Source organism: Mus caroli, unplaced genomic scaffold (genome assembly GCF_978045245.1).
Source record: "Mus caroli unplaced genomic scaffold, Mus_caroli_1 scaffold_1, whole genome shotgun sequence".
Classification (NCBI taxonomy): domain Eukaryota; kingdom Metazoa; phylum Chordata; class Mammalia; order Rodentia; family Muridae; genus Mus; species Mus caroli.
In genome coordinates, this window is record NW_028227256.1 from 8,538,882 (window position 1) to 8,558,006 (window position 19,125).

The 19,125-nt window shown below is 38.9% G+C and overlaps 1 protein-coding gene across 8 annotated transcripts in view; it reads left to right on the forward strand.

The window, feature by feature from the left end:
* CUNH8orf34 (chromosome unknown C8orf34 homolog) overlaps positions 1-19,125 on the forward strand; it is a 538,401-nt gene that overhangs the window by 130,959 nt on the left and 388,317 nt on the right. For 5 of the 8 annotated variants that reach the window (XM_021165867.3, XM_021165882.3, XM_021165875.3 and 2 more), the window contains one exon: positions 8,694-8,822. The exons of the other annotated variants lie outside the window; for them this stretch is intronic. In XM_021165867.3, the coding sequence (XP_021021526.1) occupies positions 8,694-8,822 (129 nt within the window). The remainder of the gene's footprint in view (positions 1-8,693; positions 8,823-19,125) is intronic. 8 annotated transcript variants of the gene reach the window in all.

Consider the following 19,125-nt stretch of genomic DNA (forward strand, 5'->3'; position numbering starts at 1 on the left):
AAACAGGCTGAGAAAGAAATTAGGGAAACAACACCCTTCTCAATAGTCACAAATAATATAAAATATCTTGGCGTGACTCTAACTAAGGAAGTGAAAAATCTGTATAATAAAATCTTCAAGTCTCTGAAGAAAGAAATTATAGAAGATCTCAGAAGATGGAAAGATCTCCCATGCTCATGGATTGGCAGGATCAACATTGTAAAAATGGCTATCTTGCCAAAAGCAATCTACAGATTCAATGCAATCCCCATCAAAATTCCAACTCTATTCTTCAACGAATTAGAAAGTGCAATCTGCAAATTCATCTGGAATAACAAAAAACCTAGGATAGCAAAAACTCTTCTCAAGGATAAAAGAACCTCTGGTGGAATCACCATGCCGGACCTAAAGCTCTACTACAGAGCAATTGTGATAAAAACTGCATGGTACTGGTATAGTGACAGACAAATAGACCAATGGAATAGAATTGAAGACCCAGAAATGAACCCACACACCTACGGTCACTTGATCTTCGACAAGGGAGCTAAAAACATCCAGTGGAAGAAAGACAGCATTTTCAACAAATGGTGCTGGCACAACTGGTTGTTAACATGTAGAAGAATGCGAATCGATCCATTCCTATCTCCTTGTACTAAGGTCAAGTCTAAGTGGATCAAGGAACTTCACATAAAACCAGAGACACTGAAACTTATAGAGGAGAAAGTGGGGAAAATCCTTGAAGATATGGGCACAGGGGAAAAATTCTTGAATAGAACAGTAATGGCTTGTGCTGTAAGATCGAGAATTGACAAGTGGGACCTCATGAAACTGCAAAGCTTCTGCAAGGCTAAAGACACCATCAATAAGACAAAAAAACCACCAACAGATTGGGAAAGGATCTTCACCTATCCTAAATCAGATAAGGGACTAATATCCAATATATATAAAGAACTCAAGAAGGTGGACTCCAGAAAGTCAAATAACCCCATTAAAAAATGGGGCTCAGAACTGAACAAAAAATTCTCACCTGAGGAATACCGAATGGCAGAGAAGCACCTGAAAAAATGTTCAACATCCTTAATCATCAGGGAAATGCAAATCAAAACAACCCTGAGATTCCACCTCACACCAGTCAAAATGGCTAAGATCAAAAATTCAGGTGACAGCAGATGCTGGCGAGGATGTGGAGAAAGAGGAACACTCCTCCATTGTTGGTGGAGTTGCAAGCTTGTACAACCACTCTGGAAATCAGTCTGGCGGTTCCTCAGAAAATTGGACCTAGTACTACCGGAGGATCCAGCAATACCTCTCCTGGGCATATATCCAGAAGATGTCCCAACCGGTAAAAAGGACACATGCTCCACTATGTTCATAGCAGCCCTATTTATAATAGCCAGAAGCTGGAAAGAACCCAGATGTCCCTCAACAGAGGAATGGATACAGAAAATGTGGTACATTTACACAATGGAGTACTACTCAGCTATTAAAAAGAATGAATTTATGAAATTCCTAGCCAAATGGATGGACCTGGAGGGCATCATCTTGAGTGAAGTAACACAATCACAAAAGAACTCACACAATAAGTATTCACTGATAAGTGGATATTAGCCCAAAACTTAGGACACCCAAGATATAAGATACAATTTGCTAAATGCATGAAACTCAAGAAGAATGAAGACCAAAGTGTGGACACTGTGCCCCTTCTTAGAATTGGGAACAAAACACCCAGGGAAGGAGTTACAGAGACAAAGTTCGTAGCTGTGATGAAAGGATGGACCATTTAGAGACTGCCGTATCCAGGGATCCATCCCATAATCAGCTTCTAAACGCTGACACCATTGCACACACTATCAAGATTTTGCTGAAAGGATCCAAATATAGCTGTCTCTTGTGAGACGATGCTGGGGCCTAGCAAACACAGGAGTGGATGTTCACAGTCAGCTCTTGGATGTATCACAGGACTCCCAATGGAGAAGCTAGAGAACGTACCCAAGGAGCTAAAGGGATCTGCAACCCTATTGTTGGAACAACATGATGTACTAACCAGAACCCCGGAGCTCTTGTCTCTAGCTGCATATGTATCGAAAGATGGCCTAGTCGGCCATCACTGGAAAGAGAGGCCCATTGGACTTGCAAACTTTATATGCCCCTATATAGGGGAATGCCAGGGCCAAAAGAATGGGAATGGGTGGGTAGGGAAGTGGGGGGCGCTATGGGGGACTTTTGGGATAGCATTGGAAATGTAACTGAGGAAAATATGTAATAAAAATATTAAAAAAAATAAAAAAATAAAATGACTTTTCAATTTCTTTTTTTCATCACCTTTGCTAGAGTTTTATTTATTTATTTATTTATTTGTTTATTTATTTATTATTAGACTTCTACTTTAATAATATGACTTTTCATTTCCTTCTTTTCATCACCTTTGCTAGAGTTTATTTATTTATTTATTTATTTATTTATTTATTATTATACTTCTGGCTTTAATAATATGACTTTTCAATTCCTTTTTTTCATCACCTTTGCTAGAGTTTTATTCATTTATTTATTTATTTATTTGGTGTTTTGAGAAAGGGTTTCTTTTTATAGCCCTGGCTCTTCTGGAACTCACTTTGTAGACCAGGCTGTCCTCAAACTCAGAAATCCACCTGCCTCTGCCTCCTGAGCGCTGGGATTAAAGGCGTGCGCTATCATGCCCAGCGAGATTTATTATTTTTTAATTTCTAATACATTGACTTCTAATTCTTTTACCTTTATCATTTTTCAGCCTTTTGTTTAATTTTTTTCAGTTCTAGTAAGTATTATTTACACCTTCTGCAAGATTTGGCTTGTTTTGCTCTTCTTTTTCTACTTAACTTTATTTTTAATTAGGGAAGAAATTTGGGACAAACATTGAAAGTTCCTCTTTGGATGTTAGCACACAGCTATGGATCCCCATCTGTACACTCCTTTCTGCATACCCCAGAGCATTAGAATGTATGTCATCTCCACATAGTGTATCCTTCAGGTTCTCTTCGATTTTTGTGTTCTGGTTGTATTTAGCTCTCTCAGGCCTGTGTGTTTAGCAGTTCTGCTTTTGATTCCTGTTATTCTATCACAGTCAGAGAACATATTCTGTATAATTTCAATATTTTAATGTTTGTTGATATTTACTCACCTGTCTTACACATGATCTTTGCTAAGGAATGTCTTCTCCACCCCAGAGAAGGATGCTCATTTCTGCCATGGTTCTGTCTGCTTGCTCTATTTAATCTAGTGTTGAAGTGATCCTTGTTCTTACTGATTTCTCTCTAGGATTCTAAATATTTTTATACATACAAATATTATGTATCCAGGATAAAATATAGGACTTCTTGTAGGTCCTCTACTACACAGCTATATTTCTAGCTCACAGTAGAGTTTCCTGGTCTCCTTGTTTCTAAGCCTCTCCCCTCCCTCCTTTCCTTATTTCCAGCTGCGTTTCACTAATTTTCCCAGTTTGCCCTCAAACTTAAAATCCCCCCTCTCTTTCTTCCTCTTGTTATTTATTTAGTCCACATGCCAGCAATTAAACACTTTGAAGGTAGGAGAATTCTAAGTTTGAGGCTAGCTAGGCCTGTAAAGTAAGCCACTGCTTCAAAAGAAAAAAAAAAAAGAAAGAAAGAAAAGTAAAAGAAAGGAAGAAAGAAAGAAGAAAAAAAAATTCTAAAATATCTTTACTTTTCAACCTATCATAAAAAGATTCTATTTATGACTAATTTTTCAACAAACAGAACAACTTCAGCCCACCCAGTGGCTCATTAGTTTTCAATAGTTATATGTTGTAGATAAGGCAGTTAGTGACTGATAAGTGGTGTTAAGTACTTGTCATGCAGTGTTAAGTACTCTTTTCAATTGCCTAAAATGTGTGATGGCATACAGTGAACAGAATTTTGGTGGAAACAAGGAAAATGACATTATCCATCAATTTTTTTGTCCACAGGGATAAATGCCTTGTTTTTGCCATTTCATATTCATGATCTAGTTAAGAAAACTGAAAAGAGCTGGAGGGATAGCTCAGGAGTTAAGAACACTGTTTGCTTTTGCAGAGGATCTGGGTTCATATTCTCAGCTCATGACTGTCAGGTTCTTGTTTCAGGGGATCTGACACCTCACACAGAGAGACATCAGGTCAGAACACCAATGTATGTAAGACAAAAATACATATATTTTTAAAAGAAAGCAAAGAGAAATATGTTGGTTTAGAATAAAATGAAAAACTGAAGCCAGTTGTCAGAATCCTATTAATGCTTTCTTTGCATTTGCGGAACTATATTTCAGTTTTGTTTTATTTATTATTTTTTATTAAGATTTTATTGTGTGTGTATGATGTCTTACCTGCATGTATGTCCATATACAGGGTGAATATCTGGTATCTGTAGAGTCTAAAAGAGAGCATTGAATCCCCTGAAAATGGTGTTACAAATGGTCATGTGCCATCATGTATATACTGATCAACCATTTCCCCTAATGCTCTCTTCCTTTTTACATTTTATTGCAAAATATATAAACAGTGGTATCTTGATATGTAGATATTATCAGGGAAATTTTGGGATAAAAATCAAAGGATGATGCATAAGTATACAAGTAACAATTACAATAATACAAGAGAATGAAGACATCAAAACACTGTATGGTATCTACAAATTGTAAATGCAAAAAGCAGAAGTGACACAGTACCTCACCTTGATCAACTCTCAGTAAACTAACACCGGAGTAACATGGACTTGTCCTGGCATACTTAAAAGGAAAGCATGGTGCACAAATTGTTTTAGAAAGAAGGATTGAAAGGTGTAAATCATCTTTGTGGGCAATTTAATAGGTGAGAAGTATATTCTAGCAAAGATCACGAAGCTGCAGTATGCTACTGAACAGTAGTCTTATCATAGGTGATAATGCAGTGTGCATTTCATAAAGCTTGGAAAAGCCTTTGTGTGTTGTCGCCACTGAGAAATAATAAATATAAGGCACAGATGTATCTACTCTCTTTTAAATATGCATAACATATCATCTATGAAAATCATGTGATATTTCTAAATACTTGTTATCTTGCATTTTTCTAAATATAGTTGAATAAGAGACAAAATGGCAGAGTGGGTAGGCCTGCCAGTATTACTCCTGGCTGAAGATTCTGGACTCTATTCTGTAGAGATAGATTTGTCAGTGACTGAGTCCTCACTTTGTCTTAAAAGAATTTGGACAGCTAGTTCTTAAAAATTCATAAGGGATTATATTCAGGTAGAAGAGGGGTCATTGCAGGTTGTCCTCTCACATCTGTGACCTTACCATTAGCCATGGATGGATGGATGGATGGATGGATGGATGGATGGATGGATGGATGGGTGGATGGGTAGATGTGTGGATGGATCAGACATGATTTTCCTCTTATTGAACAGGTCTTAAGTCCAATTAGAGAACTGTTGGCTATCAGCAAGATCTGTTGAGAATGAGAAAAATAGTCTTTCCCAGGGAAGAGCCCCTCAATTATTCATTTAATATGAATTGTTAGCCATGGTTTATTATATACATACAAGTAACAATAATGGACTGAACTGGCTATATTTATATATTAAAGAAAACAGCACATATATTATATTTATATATTAAAGAAATGGGGGCTATAGGTTTGAGAGGAGGATAAAAAGGTGCATGGGGGCATGGATGAAGGAAAGGTGATGGGAAATGATATAAATACACTATGTTGTACAACAATAAAAATATTGTTAAAAAGGCAATTGTTAATATGAGGAACAAAGTTTTAAACTCATGGACATAAACAACTAATGGAAGTCAAGTGAGTTGGAATTTGATTAATGTAAGGAAATTTTCAAAAATTGCTCCTGCTCAGTCAACAGTGTGGCTGTTAAGTGGCATGGTGGCCTTGTTATAGGAACATAAGGGAAGGAAAGTCCACCTATGCTGGACTGAGCTTGCTCTTGTGTTCTCAAATTCTTTCATTGTCTCCTCTGACTTATATTTTGTTAGGATAGTCTTCTGTAGTTTTCCATTTCAGCTGAGGAAAATTTCTAAGATATGATTTTACTGTAGCACTGAGTTCTAAAATTTAGTGAAACCTCAGTAAGGTTTTAGTATCCCAGAAACCTACAGCAATGCTATCATCCAAGGCTGCATGCTGGAATGATGACTTCCAAGCCCTTCTGTTACTTATCAGAAGAGGTACTGAAATTGGAAGCATAGCTAACCAGCTCATGATCATAAGGTGACCAAGGTCATTCTGTAATTGGTTCCAATGCTAAGTCATTATATTCATGAATCACCACAGGCTACAGATACAAAAACTGGAGCTGATCTCAGTTTCTCAGTAGTCACAGGGGAAAGTTTTGGTGTTATGTGAGGCCCCTCAAATCCAATGCCTTCAAGGATATGTGTAGATTCTTATAATCTGGGGTTGAAAGGCCAGTCAGGTCTTCTGCTGTTCTCACCTGAACTTGTCAACTTGGAGCATTCACGAGAAGGTCTGGTGGCTGTCTGGACATGGACTTGGAGTATTCATGGTTTTATTATACTTCTTTCTAAATTGAAAGGGAAGATCTTGATGATTCATTATTTTATAAGAAATTAGATGACATTGTGATAAAAACTGCTGATCAAAGAAACTATTCAAAGTAGGTTAACAAATGTGGCCATCAAGATTCCAGCTGAGACTCCTCATGCCTATAAAGTAGAGCTGTATTGAGGTGCTGTCGTTCTTCCTTCCTAACTCTAACTAGAATCAATTTTAACATTTTGAATTTTTATTTTAGCTTCTTAGTCTGAGAACGTAAGGTTCTAACACTGCTTTTTAACCTTTTAAACTTCAGGTCTTCCTCTACACACATCAGCTCTCATCCTGACAGCAGAGGAATGTGATTACTTCAAATGTTGCATTAAGATGTATTCTGCAACAAACTTATGACAACTTTATTAATTAATGTTTTATCACCTTGCCAGACTATTAAAAATTTTAGAATAATTAATATTCTTTTAACTGTTTATGTGCTTTCTTTATATTCACTCAAGCCCTGCTGAAGGTGTTTTTCAATATGATCTAACTCATCTTCTCTTTTATGCCACTTTATTTAGTTTTATCTTATGTCATTCAAGACATTGAGAGGCCTTCTCCTATAGCCCTTTGCCTTTTCCTCCATTCTCAACTTGTTCATCCATAAAAGATTTGCAGCTGTATGTTGGTACCATCCTTCACTGTTATATCATAAGACTTCTGTCTTTCTTGTTCTTTAAAAATCCACCCATTTCTTACTGCAAACTCTTTAAGGATTTTGCTTTATTTATTCACTGTGATGGAGCACAGCCTTTGTTTTCACAACTTTCTTGAAAAAAGTGTTTATGATAGAAACTCCCAAGAACTTTAAATATATCAATTGGATCTAGGATTTTTATAAAGTTTTGAATTAGAAGTAACATTCTCTCAGACTTTTTAAGGAATTGTTCTTCTGTTGTCTACGACAGATACTGCAGTTGAGAAATTTACTGTTAGTGTGATTTCTCATTTTTGTCTCTCAAAACTTGTGCTATCATGTTTTTTATGACATTATATAAAAAGTTGTCTTTTGCTGGACTTTATAATTTGACTCTTTAAATATGGAACAATGAAGTTGTCACGTTTCATTGATTTGACTTGGTACTCCCTGAGTTGACGATTGATTTGACTTGATGCTCCTTAAGTTGACAGTTTCATCCTTAAATAGAATGAGGAGTGCACACTCTGTCTGTAGCCTGCTCTGTCTGTAGCCCATTCTGTCTGTAGCCCACTCACTCCAGCTCTAGCCCACTCCAGCTGTTGCCCACACTGTCTGTAGCTCATTCACTCCAGCTGTAGCCCACTCCTTCCGTAGCCCACTCTATCTGTAGCCTACTCTCTGTGTAGGTCACTCTCTAGGGATACGAATCATCTTTTCTCACCTTTGTTAAATCCCCCCCAGTGCTCATAATTCTATATCTTCTTAGAAAAAGAAAGTGCTGCCTAATAACTTCTCCATGCTCAATTTATTTTGGTAAAGGAACAATAATCATTAACTGCAATATAATTTATTGGCTACATAGGCAAAATAATGGTGTGTGCATAAACATTCAGTCTTGTGTTTTTAGAAGACATACAATGGCATCTTAAATATGTTTGCTAGTTCCTGCTGTTGAAGTTAGCAAATATTTGTAGGCTGATAGCATTATACAAAATAAACATTTCTCTAATGTTTCCCCTTAAGTCATAGAAGTAATTAGATTTAAATTAGTACTTCAGTTTTTCTTTTTCATAATAACAGCCATATTTGTTCTATTTATTAAAATCAAATAGTTTCTTCAGACCAAATTTTAAATCTCCTTGTTGTTTACTCACAATAAAACCATCTCCAGCCGGGCGTGGTGGCGCACGCCTTTAATCCCAGCACTCGGGAGGCAGAGGCAGGCGGATTTCTGAGTTCGAGGTCAGCCTGGTCTACAAAGTGAGTTCCAGGACAGCCAGGGCTACACAAAGAGACACTGTCTCGAAAAACAAAAACAAAACAAAACAAACAAACAAACAAACAAACAAAAAACAAAAAAGAAAGAAAATCATCTCCAGCTTAACCATTTTTATCCTGTGTGTTCATCTTGGTGCAGTCTTGCACAAATGATAAATGGTGAGTTTGTATCACTGTATGACATGCTTATGAAATAACCGTTTCTTTTAAACATAGTGCCAAGGTCAGTAGACCATCTTAAGTGGAACTGGCGGACTAAACCACAAAGCCGTGATTTTGATGAATTGAACCACATCCTTCAAGAGAGCAAGAAGCTGGGGAAAGCCCTTGAGAATCTCTCTCGAAGTAAGTTCGTTTTTTTGACAATAATTGAAATCCAGAGCCAATGATAAAGTAGAAACATACATCACTGTTGGCAGTGATCCATTTCTGACATCCTCATTATCATTGTGTAAGGTTAAGGAGTGCAAAGGGAGTAAGCCTTGAAAGGAAGTTTGACTGTGCCATGGAACAGATCTGTGAGCAGGCAGGAGCTATAGGCCTCTTGGAGCAGCTGGACTCTGATGCCCTCCATAGTTTTCATCACATAGCTCTAATATACATCTAGTGCTATCTTCTTCAATCTTATATGTTGAAAAGTACTGTTTTGTTCATGCTCACTAGAAAGCACTCCTCTCACCTCCATGAGTTGTCCATGTCTATCAACTTCTTGCAGAGCAGTAAATGGATCAAATTCTTCTTAGATTCCTTTCAGAGCTGAATGTGATGTCATGTAACTTACTTTTTCTCCAAAAGTCACATCTATAGTGTTAGGGCACGGCATAGGGATTTCAGTGTCGTTCATGAGGTGCCACCAGAGATAAATCACTTTCCTTCCATGAGATGTCACTATGGCTCCATGGGGGAAGGGTGACGTTGTTGGGATAAAATGTTTTTCAGGCATAAGATTTTCAGTCAGTACCACTGTCACTGCATCAGCAATCCAATAAGCATTTTTGAGTCTGTGCCTTGGTGAATGTATACTGAATTTGTAGATGTATACATTATGACTTTAGAAAAAAACTCATGGTATTCTTATCTTTGTCTATATAGGTGTTTCTTCCCACCTCTCTCTCTCTCTCTCTCTCTCTCTTTCTATATATATATATATATATATATATATATATATATATATAAAATCATGGCTTCCTTAAAATTTTCTTTTAACAGAATGAATGACTAATGATTCTGACATGTAGTTATAGTTTTTTTCTAATGGTGCAGTTTTACTAATTACATATATCGAATTTTATCATTGTCCCATTACATATTTTGACAAAATTTTAAAATGTACATACCTATGTATATTGTGCTGTTCGACAGTACACTTATACATAGTTTCATGTGTTATATATTTATAGAAATATCATTTTCATTTGAAACTAGTTCCATTTTTAGACTGTTATGCAGTGAGAATCTTTGAGAAGCGCAGATGTTATAAGATGCTAAGCCCCAGATAGGATTTAGCAAAGCCCTGCTTTGAGCTAGATTTACTTTTGGAGAAAAAAAAAAAAAAAAAAAAAAAAAAAAAACCAAAACCAAAAACAAAACAAATCAGAACCAAAAAACAAAAACAAAACAAAACAAAAACCAGTAAAGTGGATTTTCAGCTTATTATTAAATTGTGTTTCTGAAAGGAGTTTGATCTCATTAATATGGCAAAATGCAGATTCTAATATTTCTAAATCTGACTATTTGGGGAAGTGATTGGGGCTATAACAGCTTCTTGATTATTTATAAACATGAGCTAAAAAAAAAAAGGATGGGTGAAGAACATGACTGAATTTTATACATATCCATCAAACTGTGTCCTTTAAAACAAGCCAGTGCCAAGCAAATGCTTGCCTTATTGTTCATTCCAGGTTCCTATCTGGTCTTCCCACAAAACTGTTTCCTAAGGGACTATTTAATGATGTATGTCACAGTAGTAGAAGTGTCAATTTACACTGTGCTGTATAACAAAGCAACATGGGCTGGTAAATTCTACACTCACAGAACATGCTTCTCACAGTTCGGAGTGCTGGGAAGTTTAAGGTCAAGGTCCCCACTAATTCTTGTTTAGTGAAGTCCTTTTTTTGTTTGTTTGCTTGTTTGTCTATTTGTTTAATAGGTAGTGGCTTCTTTGCATGTGTTTGTGTGGTAGAGAGGCCAGGCAACTCTGTACAGCAGTACCATTAGTGACAGAGGAGATATTGTGCCATTATCATTACTTGGGCCTCAGAGCTTACCACCGTAACATTGGAGGTCAGGCTTTAACATATATACTTGAGGAGGTTACAAACAATTTACACATGCACACAGGTAGAACACACAACTGAGTTCTGCTGTCTGAAGCCTGAGGTGGGCTTCTTTAATGTCTCAAGATAATATGGAGAAGTAGTAACCACTGAAACAGCCAGCAGCAGAGAAGAGGAGAGGCATCTGGTAATTTACTACTTCCTTATTATTATTATTAGATATTTTATTTATTTACATTTCAAATGTTATCCCCTTTCCTGTTTCCCCTCTGAAAGCCCTATCCTATTTCCTCTTCCACTGCTCATCTATCCACCCATTCCCGCTTCTCTGTCTAGCATTCCCCTACTGGGGCATTGAGACTTCATAAGACCAAGGGCTTCTTCTCTCATTGATGTCCCACAAGGTCGTCCTCTGTTACATATGTGGCTGGAGCCATGGGTTGCTCCATGTGTACTCTTTGGTTGGGCGCTTAGTCCCTGATATTGTTGCTCCTCCTATGGGGCTGCAAACTCCTTCATCTCCTTGGTTTCTTTCTCTAGCTCCTCCCTGTGCTCAGTCCATTGGTTGGTTGTGAGCATCCACTTCTGTATTCATCCGGCACTGTGAGAGCCTCTCAGGAGACAGCTATATCATGCCCCAGCAACTTTTTGGCATTCATAAAGTGTCTGGATTTGGCAACTGTATGTTGGCTGGATCCCCAGGTGGGGCGGTCTCTAAATAGCCTTTACTTGTGTCTCTATTCCACACTTTGTCTCTGTATCTCCTCATATGGATATTTTGATCCTCCTTCTAAGAAGGACCGAAGCAGTCACACTTTGGTCTTCCTTCTTCTTGATCTTCATGAGGTTTGTGAATTGTATCTTCGGTGTTCCGAACTTCTGGGCTAATATCTACTTATCAGTGAGGGCATACCATGTGTGTGCTTTTCTAATTGGGTTATCTCACTCAGGATGACATTTTCTAGTACCATCCATTTGCCTAAGAATTTCATGCAGTCATTGTTTTTAATAGCTGAGTAGTACTCCATTGTGTAAATGTACATTTTCTGTATCCATTCCTCTGTTGAGGGACATCTGGGTTCTTTCTGGCTATTATAAATAAGGCTGCTAGGAACATAGTGGAGCATGTGTCATTATTACATGTTGGACCATCTTCTGGGTATTCTCAACTAAGGAATACTGAATGGCTGAGAAGCACCTAAAGAAATGTTCAAAATCATTAATCATCAGGTAAATACAAATCAAAACAATCCTGAGATTCCACCTCAAACTTGTCAGAATGGCTAAGATCAAAAACTCAAATGACAGCATATGCTGTTAAGGATGTGGAGAAAGAGGAACACTCCTCTGTTGCTGGTGGGATTACAAGCTGATACAGCCACTCTGGGAATCAGTTTGGTGGTTCCTCAGAAAATTGAACACAGTACTTCCTGAGGACTCAGCTATACCACTCCTTGGCAACTTAGTACTTTTAATAGAACATGGTGGAACATCTCTCTGAAGCTTCACCTTCTTCCAAAGGGTGTACCCAATCAAGTCAGTTTCACACAGGTTAATCTCTCTCCCTACTTGCTCAAAGTCCATGAGATGAGGCAAGTATTTCTTCACAATCAGTAGTTCTATTTGGAATCACGGGAAAGAGATACTATACTAGCATGAATCATGGGAACTGTTCTTATTATTCTGCATAACAGAGTTACTTACTAGTCTACAACATGCTCACCTATGTCCAGTGCAATAGAAATGTAAGATAAGTCACACATATGAGTTTCTATTTTCAATTAAACACATTAAAGAATATGAACACAATTGCATGAAATAATTTTAGTGAGATATTTACCCTAATGTGCAGAACACAATTTTATTTGTGTTCCATATAAAATGATCACTGGGCTCCATTAACTTTGCTTCTTAGTTCTCAGTCCTCAAATGTTAGTGTGAATTTTATTTCCCAGCATATGTCAGAGTGGACCACTGCATTTCCAGTGTTTGATCTCCACATGAGGGAGGGGTGGCTGCTGTACCAGGCAGCACACTCAAATGCTAAGAACACACACAGAATGAGAACTGATCCATTCTTATCTCCTTGTACAAAGATGAAGTCTAAGTGGATCAAGGAACACGACCTAAAACCAAAGACACTGAAACTTATAGAGGAGAAAGCAGGGAAAAACCTCAAAGATATGGGCACAGGGGAAAAAATTCCTGAATGGAACAGCAATGGCTTGTGCTGTAAGATTGAGAATCTACAAATGGAACCTCATAAAATTTCAAAGCTTCTGTAAGGCAAAAGACACTGTAAATAAGACAAAAATGCCACCAACAGTTTGGGAAAGGATCTTTACCAATCCTAAATCAGATAGGGGACTAATATCCAATATATATAAAGAACTCAAGAAGGTGGACTCCAGAAAATCAAATAACCCTATTATAAATGGGGTAGATAGCTAAACAAAGAATTTTCAACTGAGGAATACCAAATGGCTGAGAAGCACCTGAAAAAAATGTTCAACATCCTTAATTATGAGGGAAATGCAAATGAAAACAACCCTTAGATTCCATTCATACAAGTCAGAATGGCTAAGATCAAAAATTCAGGTGACAGCAGATGCTGGTGAGGATGTGGAGAAAGAGGAACACTCCTCCATTGTTGGTGGGAGTAAAAGCTGGTACAAACACTCTGGAAATCAGTTTGATGGTTCCTCAGAAAACTGGACATTAGCACTACCGGAAGATCCAGCAGTACCTCTCCTGGGCATATACTCAGAAGATGTTCCAACTTGTAATAAGGACACATGCTCCACTATGTTCATAGCAGCCTTATTTGTAATAGACAGAAGGTGGAAAGAACCCAGATGTCCCTCAACAGAAGAATGGATGCAGAAAATGTGGTACACGTCTTAGTCAGGGTTTCTATTCCTGCACAAACATCATGACCAAGAAGCAAGTTAGAGAGGAAAGGTTTTATTCAGCATACATTTCCACATTGCTGTTCATCACTGAAAGAAGTCAGGACTGGAACTCAAGCAGGTCGGGGAGTAGGAGCTGATGCAGATGTCATGGAGAGATGTTCCTTACTGGCTTGCTTCCCCTGGCTTGCTCAGCCTGCTCTCTTATAGATCCAAGGCTACCAGCCCAGAGATGGCACCACCCACAAAGGGACCTACCCCCTTGATCACTAATTGAAAAAATGCCTTACAACTGGATCTCATGGAGGCATTTCCCTAACTGAAGCTCCTTTTTCTATGATAACTCCCACCTGTGTCAAGTTGACACAAAACTAGCCAGTACAATTGACCCCTTGTCCACTTGACACACAAACACATCACTAGTAAGCCTCAACCCTTAGTTTCTTATTCATCCCTAAGATCTAAACAACTTTAAAAGTCCCACAGTCTTTACATATTAAATGTTCAATCCTTTTAAAATATCCAGTATCTTTTAAAATTCAAAGTACTTTAAAATTCAAAGTCTCTTAACTGTGGGCTTCACTAAAAAGCTTCCTTCAAGAGGAAAAAATATCAGGGCACAGTCACAATCAAAAGCAAAATCAATCTCCAACCATCCAATGTCTGGAATCCAACTCATGATCTTCTGGGCTCCTCCAAGGGTTTGGGTCACTTCTCCAGCCATGCCCTTTGTAGCACACATGTTGTCTTCTAGGCTCCAGCCACCTGTACTCCACTGCTGCTGCTATTCTTGGTAGTCATCTCATGGTACTGTCATCTTCAAAATGCTGCTATTTTTCACTATAACATGGTCTCAACAATAGCCTCTCATAGGCTCTCTTCATGGTGCCAAGCCTCAACCCCTTTGCATGACCCCTTCAGTCCTGGGCCATCAATTGCAACTGAGGCTCCACCTTCATCAATGGCCTTTCATGGCCTCTCACAGTGACGATCTTCAGCTGTTCTTTGTGACCCCTTCATGCCTTCAAAACCAGTACCACCTGGGTAACTCTTACATATTACTAAATCCAGCCACAGAACAAGGTAGAACCTTAGCTATCTCTGGAACACAGCCTTTGTGCTCTCAGAAAACACTTCCCAGAAGATGTCACCTCAATGATGTTGGTCTTTTCTTAATCACCGCCAATTTCTTAGCTCCAGTTAACCAACATCAATAGTCCCAGTAATGCAAAGGTTTTGCTTTAGTAGTTCTGGTATCTGATTCTTCAGCCCCAGCTAACCAGAACCATAGAATAACAAACTCCAAAATAGCAATGGCCCTGAAAAAAGACTTTAATTTTTACTCTGAAATTTCATAAGCTAGGCCTCCATCTTCTGCACTGTTCTCAACATTATCTTCCAAGCTCCTACACAACATCTGACAGAGCTCTTAACACCGAATGGATCTTCTAGCCCAAAGTTCCAAAGTCTTTCCACAGTCTGCCCCAAGACATGGTCAGGTTGTCACAGGAATACCCCATTATGCTGGTACCAATTTCTGTATTAGTTAGGGTTTTACTGCTGTGAACAGACACCATGACCAAGGCAAGTCTTATAAAAAACAACATTTAATTGGGGCTAGCTTACAGATTCAGAGGTTCAGTCCAGTATCATCAAGGTAGGAGCATGGCAGCATCCAGGTAGGCATGGTACAGGAGGAGCTGAGAGTTCTACATCTTCATCCAAAGGCTTGCTAGTAGAAGACTGACTTCCAGGCAACTGGAGTGAGAGTCTTAAGCCCACACCCACAGTGACATACCTATTCCAACCAGGCCACACCTCCAGATGGTGCCACTCCCTGGTCCAAGAATATACAAACCATCACAGTACATTTACACAATGGAATACTACTCAGCTATTAAAACCAAGGAATTTATGAAATTCTTAGGCAAATGGATGGATCTGGAGGATATCATCCTGAGTGAGGTAACCCAATCACAAAAGAACACACATGATATGCACTCACTGATAAGTGGATATTAGCCCAGTAACTTAGAACACCCAAGATACAATTTGCAAAACACATGAAACTCAAGAAGAAGGAAGACCAAAGTGTGGATACTTCATTCCTTCTTAGAATGGGGAACAAAATACCCATGGAAGGAGTTACAGAGACAATGTTTGGAGCAGAGCCTGAAGGAATGACCATCCAGAGACTGCCCCACTTGGGGATCTATCCCATAAACAACCACCAGACCCAGACACTAAGCAGAAGCCAACAGGATTCTGTTGCCAGGAGCCTGATATAGCTACCTCCTGTGAGGCTATGCCAGTGCCTGGCAAGTACAGAAGTGGATGCTCATAATCATCTATTGGAGGGAGCACAAGGTCCCTAATGAAGGAGCAAGAGAAAGTACCCAGGGAGCTGAAGGGGTCTGAAGCCCCATAGGAGGAACATCAATATGAACTAACCAGTACCCCCAGAGCTCCTTGGAACTATACCACCAATCAAAGAAAACACATGGTGGAACTTGTGGCTCTAGCTATATATGTAGCAGAGGATGGCCTAGTTGGTCATCAATGGGAGGAGAGGCCATTCGTTCTGTGAAGGCTCTATTCCCCAGTATAGGGAAATGCCAGGACCAGGAATGGGAGTGGGTGTGTTGGGGAGCAGGGGGAGCAGGGACGGGATAGGGGATTTTCGGAGGGGAAACTAGGAAAGGGGATAACACTTGAAATGTAAATAAAATCTCTCTCTCTCTCTCTCTCTCTCTCTCTCTCTGAAAAACACATACAGAAAGCTCCCTCTTGAGTTTTAATAAACTCTAGACCCTCTCAGCTTTCCTTCAGCATTTCCCATACAATGCATCAAAAAAGGATATCTAGTGTCTACTGTCTCCACTCTGTGGGCTTTCTTCTACTCCTCAAGGTATCAGTGACTCTGTTGAAGTTACTTTCGATAGCATCACCTGTTAACTTCAGCTTCCAAGAGAATGGTATGTTTTGTGGTCCTTGTCCAGTGAAACTTCTCCAGTAGTTAACTGTTGAATGGTTTCTCTTTGACCTCTTTGACATCTCTGACCTCTGACCTTTGGGGAGCTGGCAGACACTTGACTTGCATTGGATGCCCTCACAGTGTTTCTTGTAGATATCCTGTGAGAATCTTTGTATCCTGTAATTCATCCTTTGAACTTGCTTTTTCCTCTCTCCAGTTCAGCCTCTCTCATTATTTATTCATCACTAACAAACTCCTTATCAAATGTGTTTGTTTCACATCCAAACTTTCTTCCTTAGACTTTTGACATAGAAGTAAATTCTTGATATATATCTCCAATCAGGTAACCCATATTATAGCCATTATATGTAAAGGGAATGCAACTTCTCTTTGAAGTGGCATTTTGGCATGCTATCTTAGGTGGTGTTACTTTGCTCATCAACCCCTTTTATATTCTCTCTCTTTCTTACATTCCCCTTTCCCCCACAAATATGTTTCCAAATCATGTCCATTTTTCTTTTTAAAATTTGAATTTGATTTATTTCTCTCTTATTATCAGAATCTTGTAGCTTATACTTTAATATCATTGAATAGTTGATAATAAGAGCCCGGGGAGCCCAGTTTCTCCATGAACTGGCATTCATCATGCTTATATGCATTCTACAAAAGCTGCAAGGGAGTCTGAACATTGGCCATCATATGAACCCAGGAGAAGTATGCAGATAATTTAGAAATGAAAACTAGCCTTCCTCACACTCAGCTTGTTTCTCCAGTAAGCCCACAGTGCAGGCATAGTGGCTCTGAAGTACAGGATTGGCTCTTGTTTCAGATGTCTCCCATTAGAAGCTCATGGAAATGTCTGTCCTTACCATGTCTTTAATGGCATGTCTTTTGATTTTTAGGTGTACAACCTTCCAATAATGTGCATCCCTGTCATTTGTCTGCTTATGTTATTCTCCTTAAATATCATCTTCTGGCATAGATTCTCTTTCTAACAAGCCCAACTTTGCTTTGGGTCAAACATATCCTCTGAGATGACTTCTCTGCTGTTGTCTGGCTCTAGACTGAATTTGAATTTGTCATTTTGAGTCTCCTTACTTCACTAACATGCCATTATGTTTGTCCTTTATCTCCTCTTTTGACTGTGGGGACTCTAAGGACAAGGCTTTCTTAGCTCTCTGACTCCCTAAGACTTGGCAATGGTAAGCACTTAGCATAGTCATGATTTGCTGGCTCCATGTCTTCCACATATATCTTCTCTGGGATGTCTCTGCCTTCATTTCTGATTTGGCTTCAGATTCCTTAATCATGAGCCATTGATATAAGGTGGTTGATCCTGGGTTTGTTTGCCAGGAGATTTTACTCTGATAATGACATACATTGGAAGGCTATGCTTAAGAACAAGTAGGTAAACCTGAGAACAAACTCAAGTAACAAGGCAGCTTGTTTCCTATCATGTGTACCAGAGAACTGCTGCTTCCCTGGTGGCAAGGCTCCTAGTAATTTCTGAGCCTGATCCTCACTGGTATTTGGCATCTTCCTTTGAAGAGGTAGTTGTGAATGGGCATCTTTAGGCCATCTACATATTGCCCTGTTTACCACAGCTCAGGTGAAAAAACTTGCTGGAGCTTTTAAAGGGAAAGACACCCAGCTGTTGGGAAACAGAATAGATGTCAATGCAGCAGGATAGATAGCAACAATTTAGACTTAGTCAAGATAAAAAGTAACACGAATTTTTGTAGTCAGTCAGTCATGAGCATATGAAAAGTAGTCTTCTCTGATATAGCAGCCTGAGGATCTAGAGCATAACAACTCATGAGAAAAGGTACGGGTAGATTGCTTAACAACCAATGGCTCATTCATTACCCCATTCACTTAGTGCCATTGAGAAATAACAAAGATATGGACCTGTACTTCTTGTTTACATGTAGTGCTGAAGTTAAAGTATGAAAATGATCATCTCCACACTTTGCAGAATGTGATGGAAGAGTTACTAGGGTGTAGCTTGTAACTTCATAACAAAGTACAAAGTTAAAGCAAGACAGCAGTCCAGAGCACATCATGAGGATGGATTGTTGTCAGATGTGAGGGCAGATGCTCCAGCAAGGTACATGGGGAAGGGAAAGCCTTGTATTATTGGTGCACAAAGGATCAGGCAAGATACTGAAGCTGGAAAGCTAGCTGGAGATGAATATGAGAACAGGGAATTAGGAGTGCTTCAAAGCCTCCTGAGAGTAACCTCCAAGCAGGCTGTGTTGTACAGTCATCATACTGAGACAATGTGTCAGACAGAATTGGTTTGCTCCAGATCTCAAGGCAAAGACAGAGGGTAAGTCAACCTAAAATAAAGCAGTACCCAGAGGATGGGACCGAATGTAAAAGATGGTGCACTTTACATTAATTGGGATGTTTTTGTGGCCAAGGTGTGCTGATTTTAATGAAGGAAAGGTGAGGATAGGGGTAATAATGTGATTAGTTTCTTCTGCTTT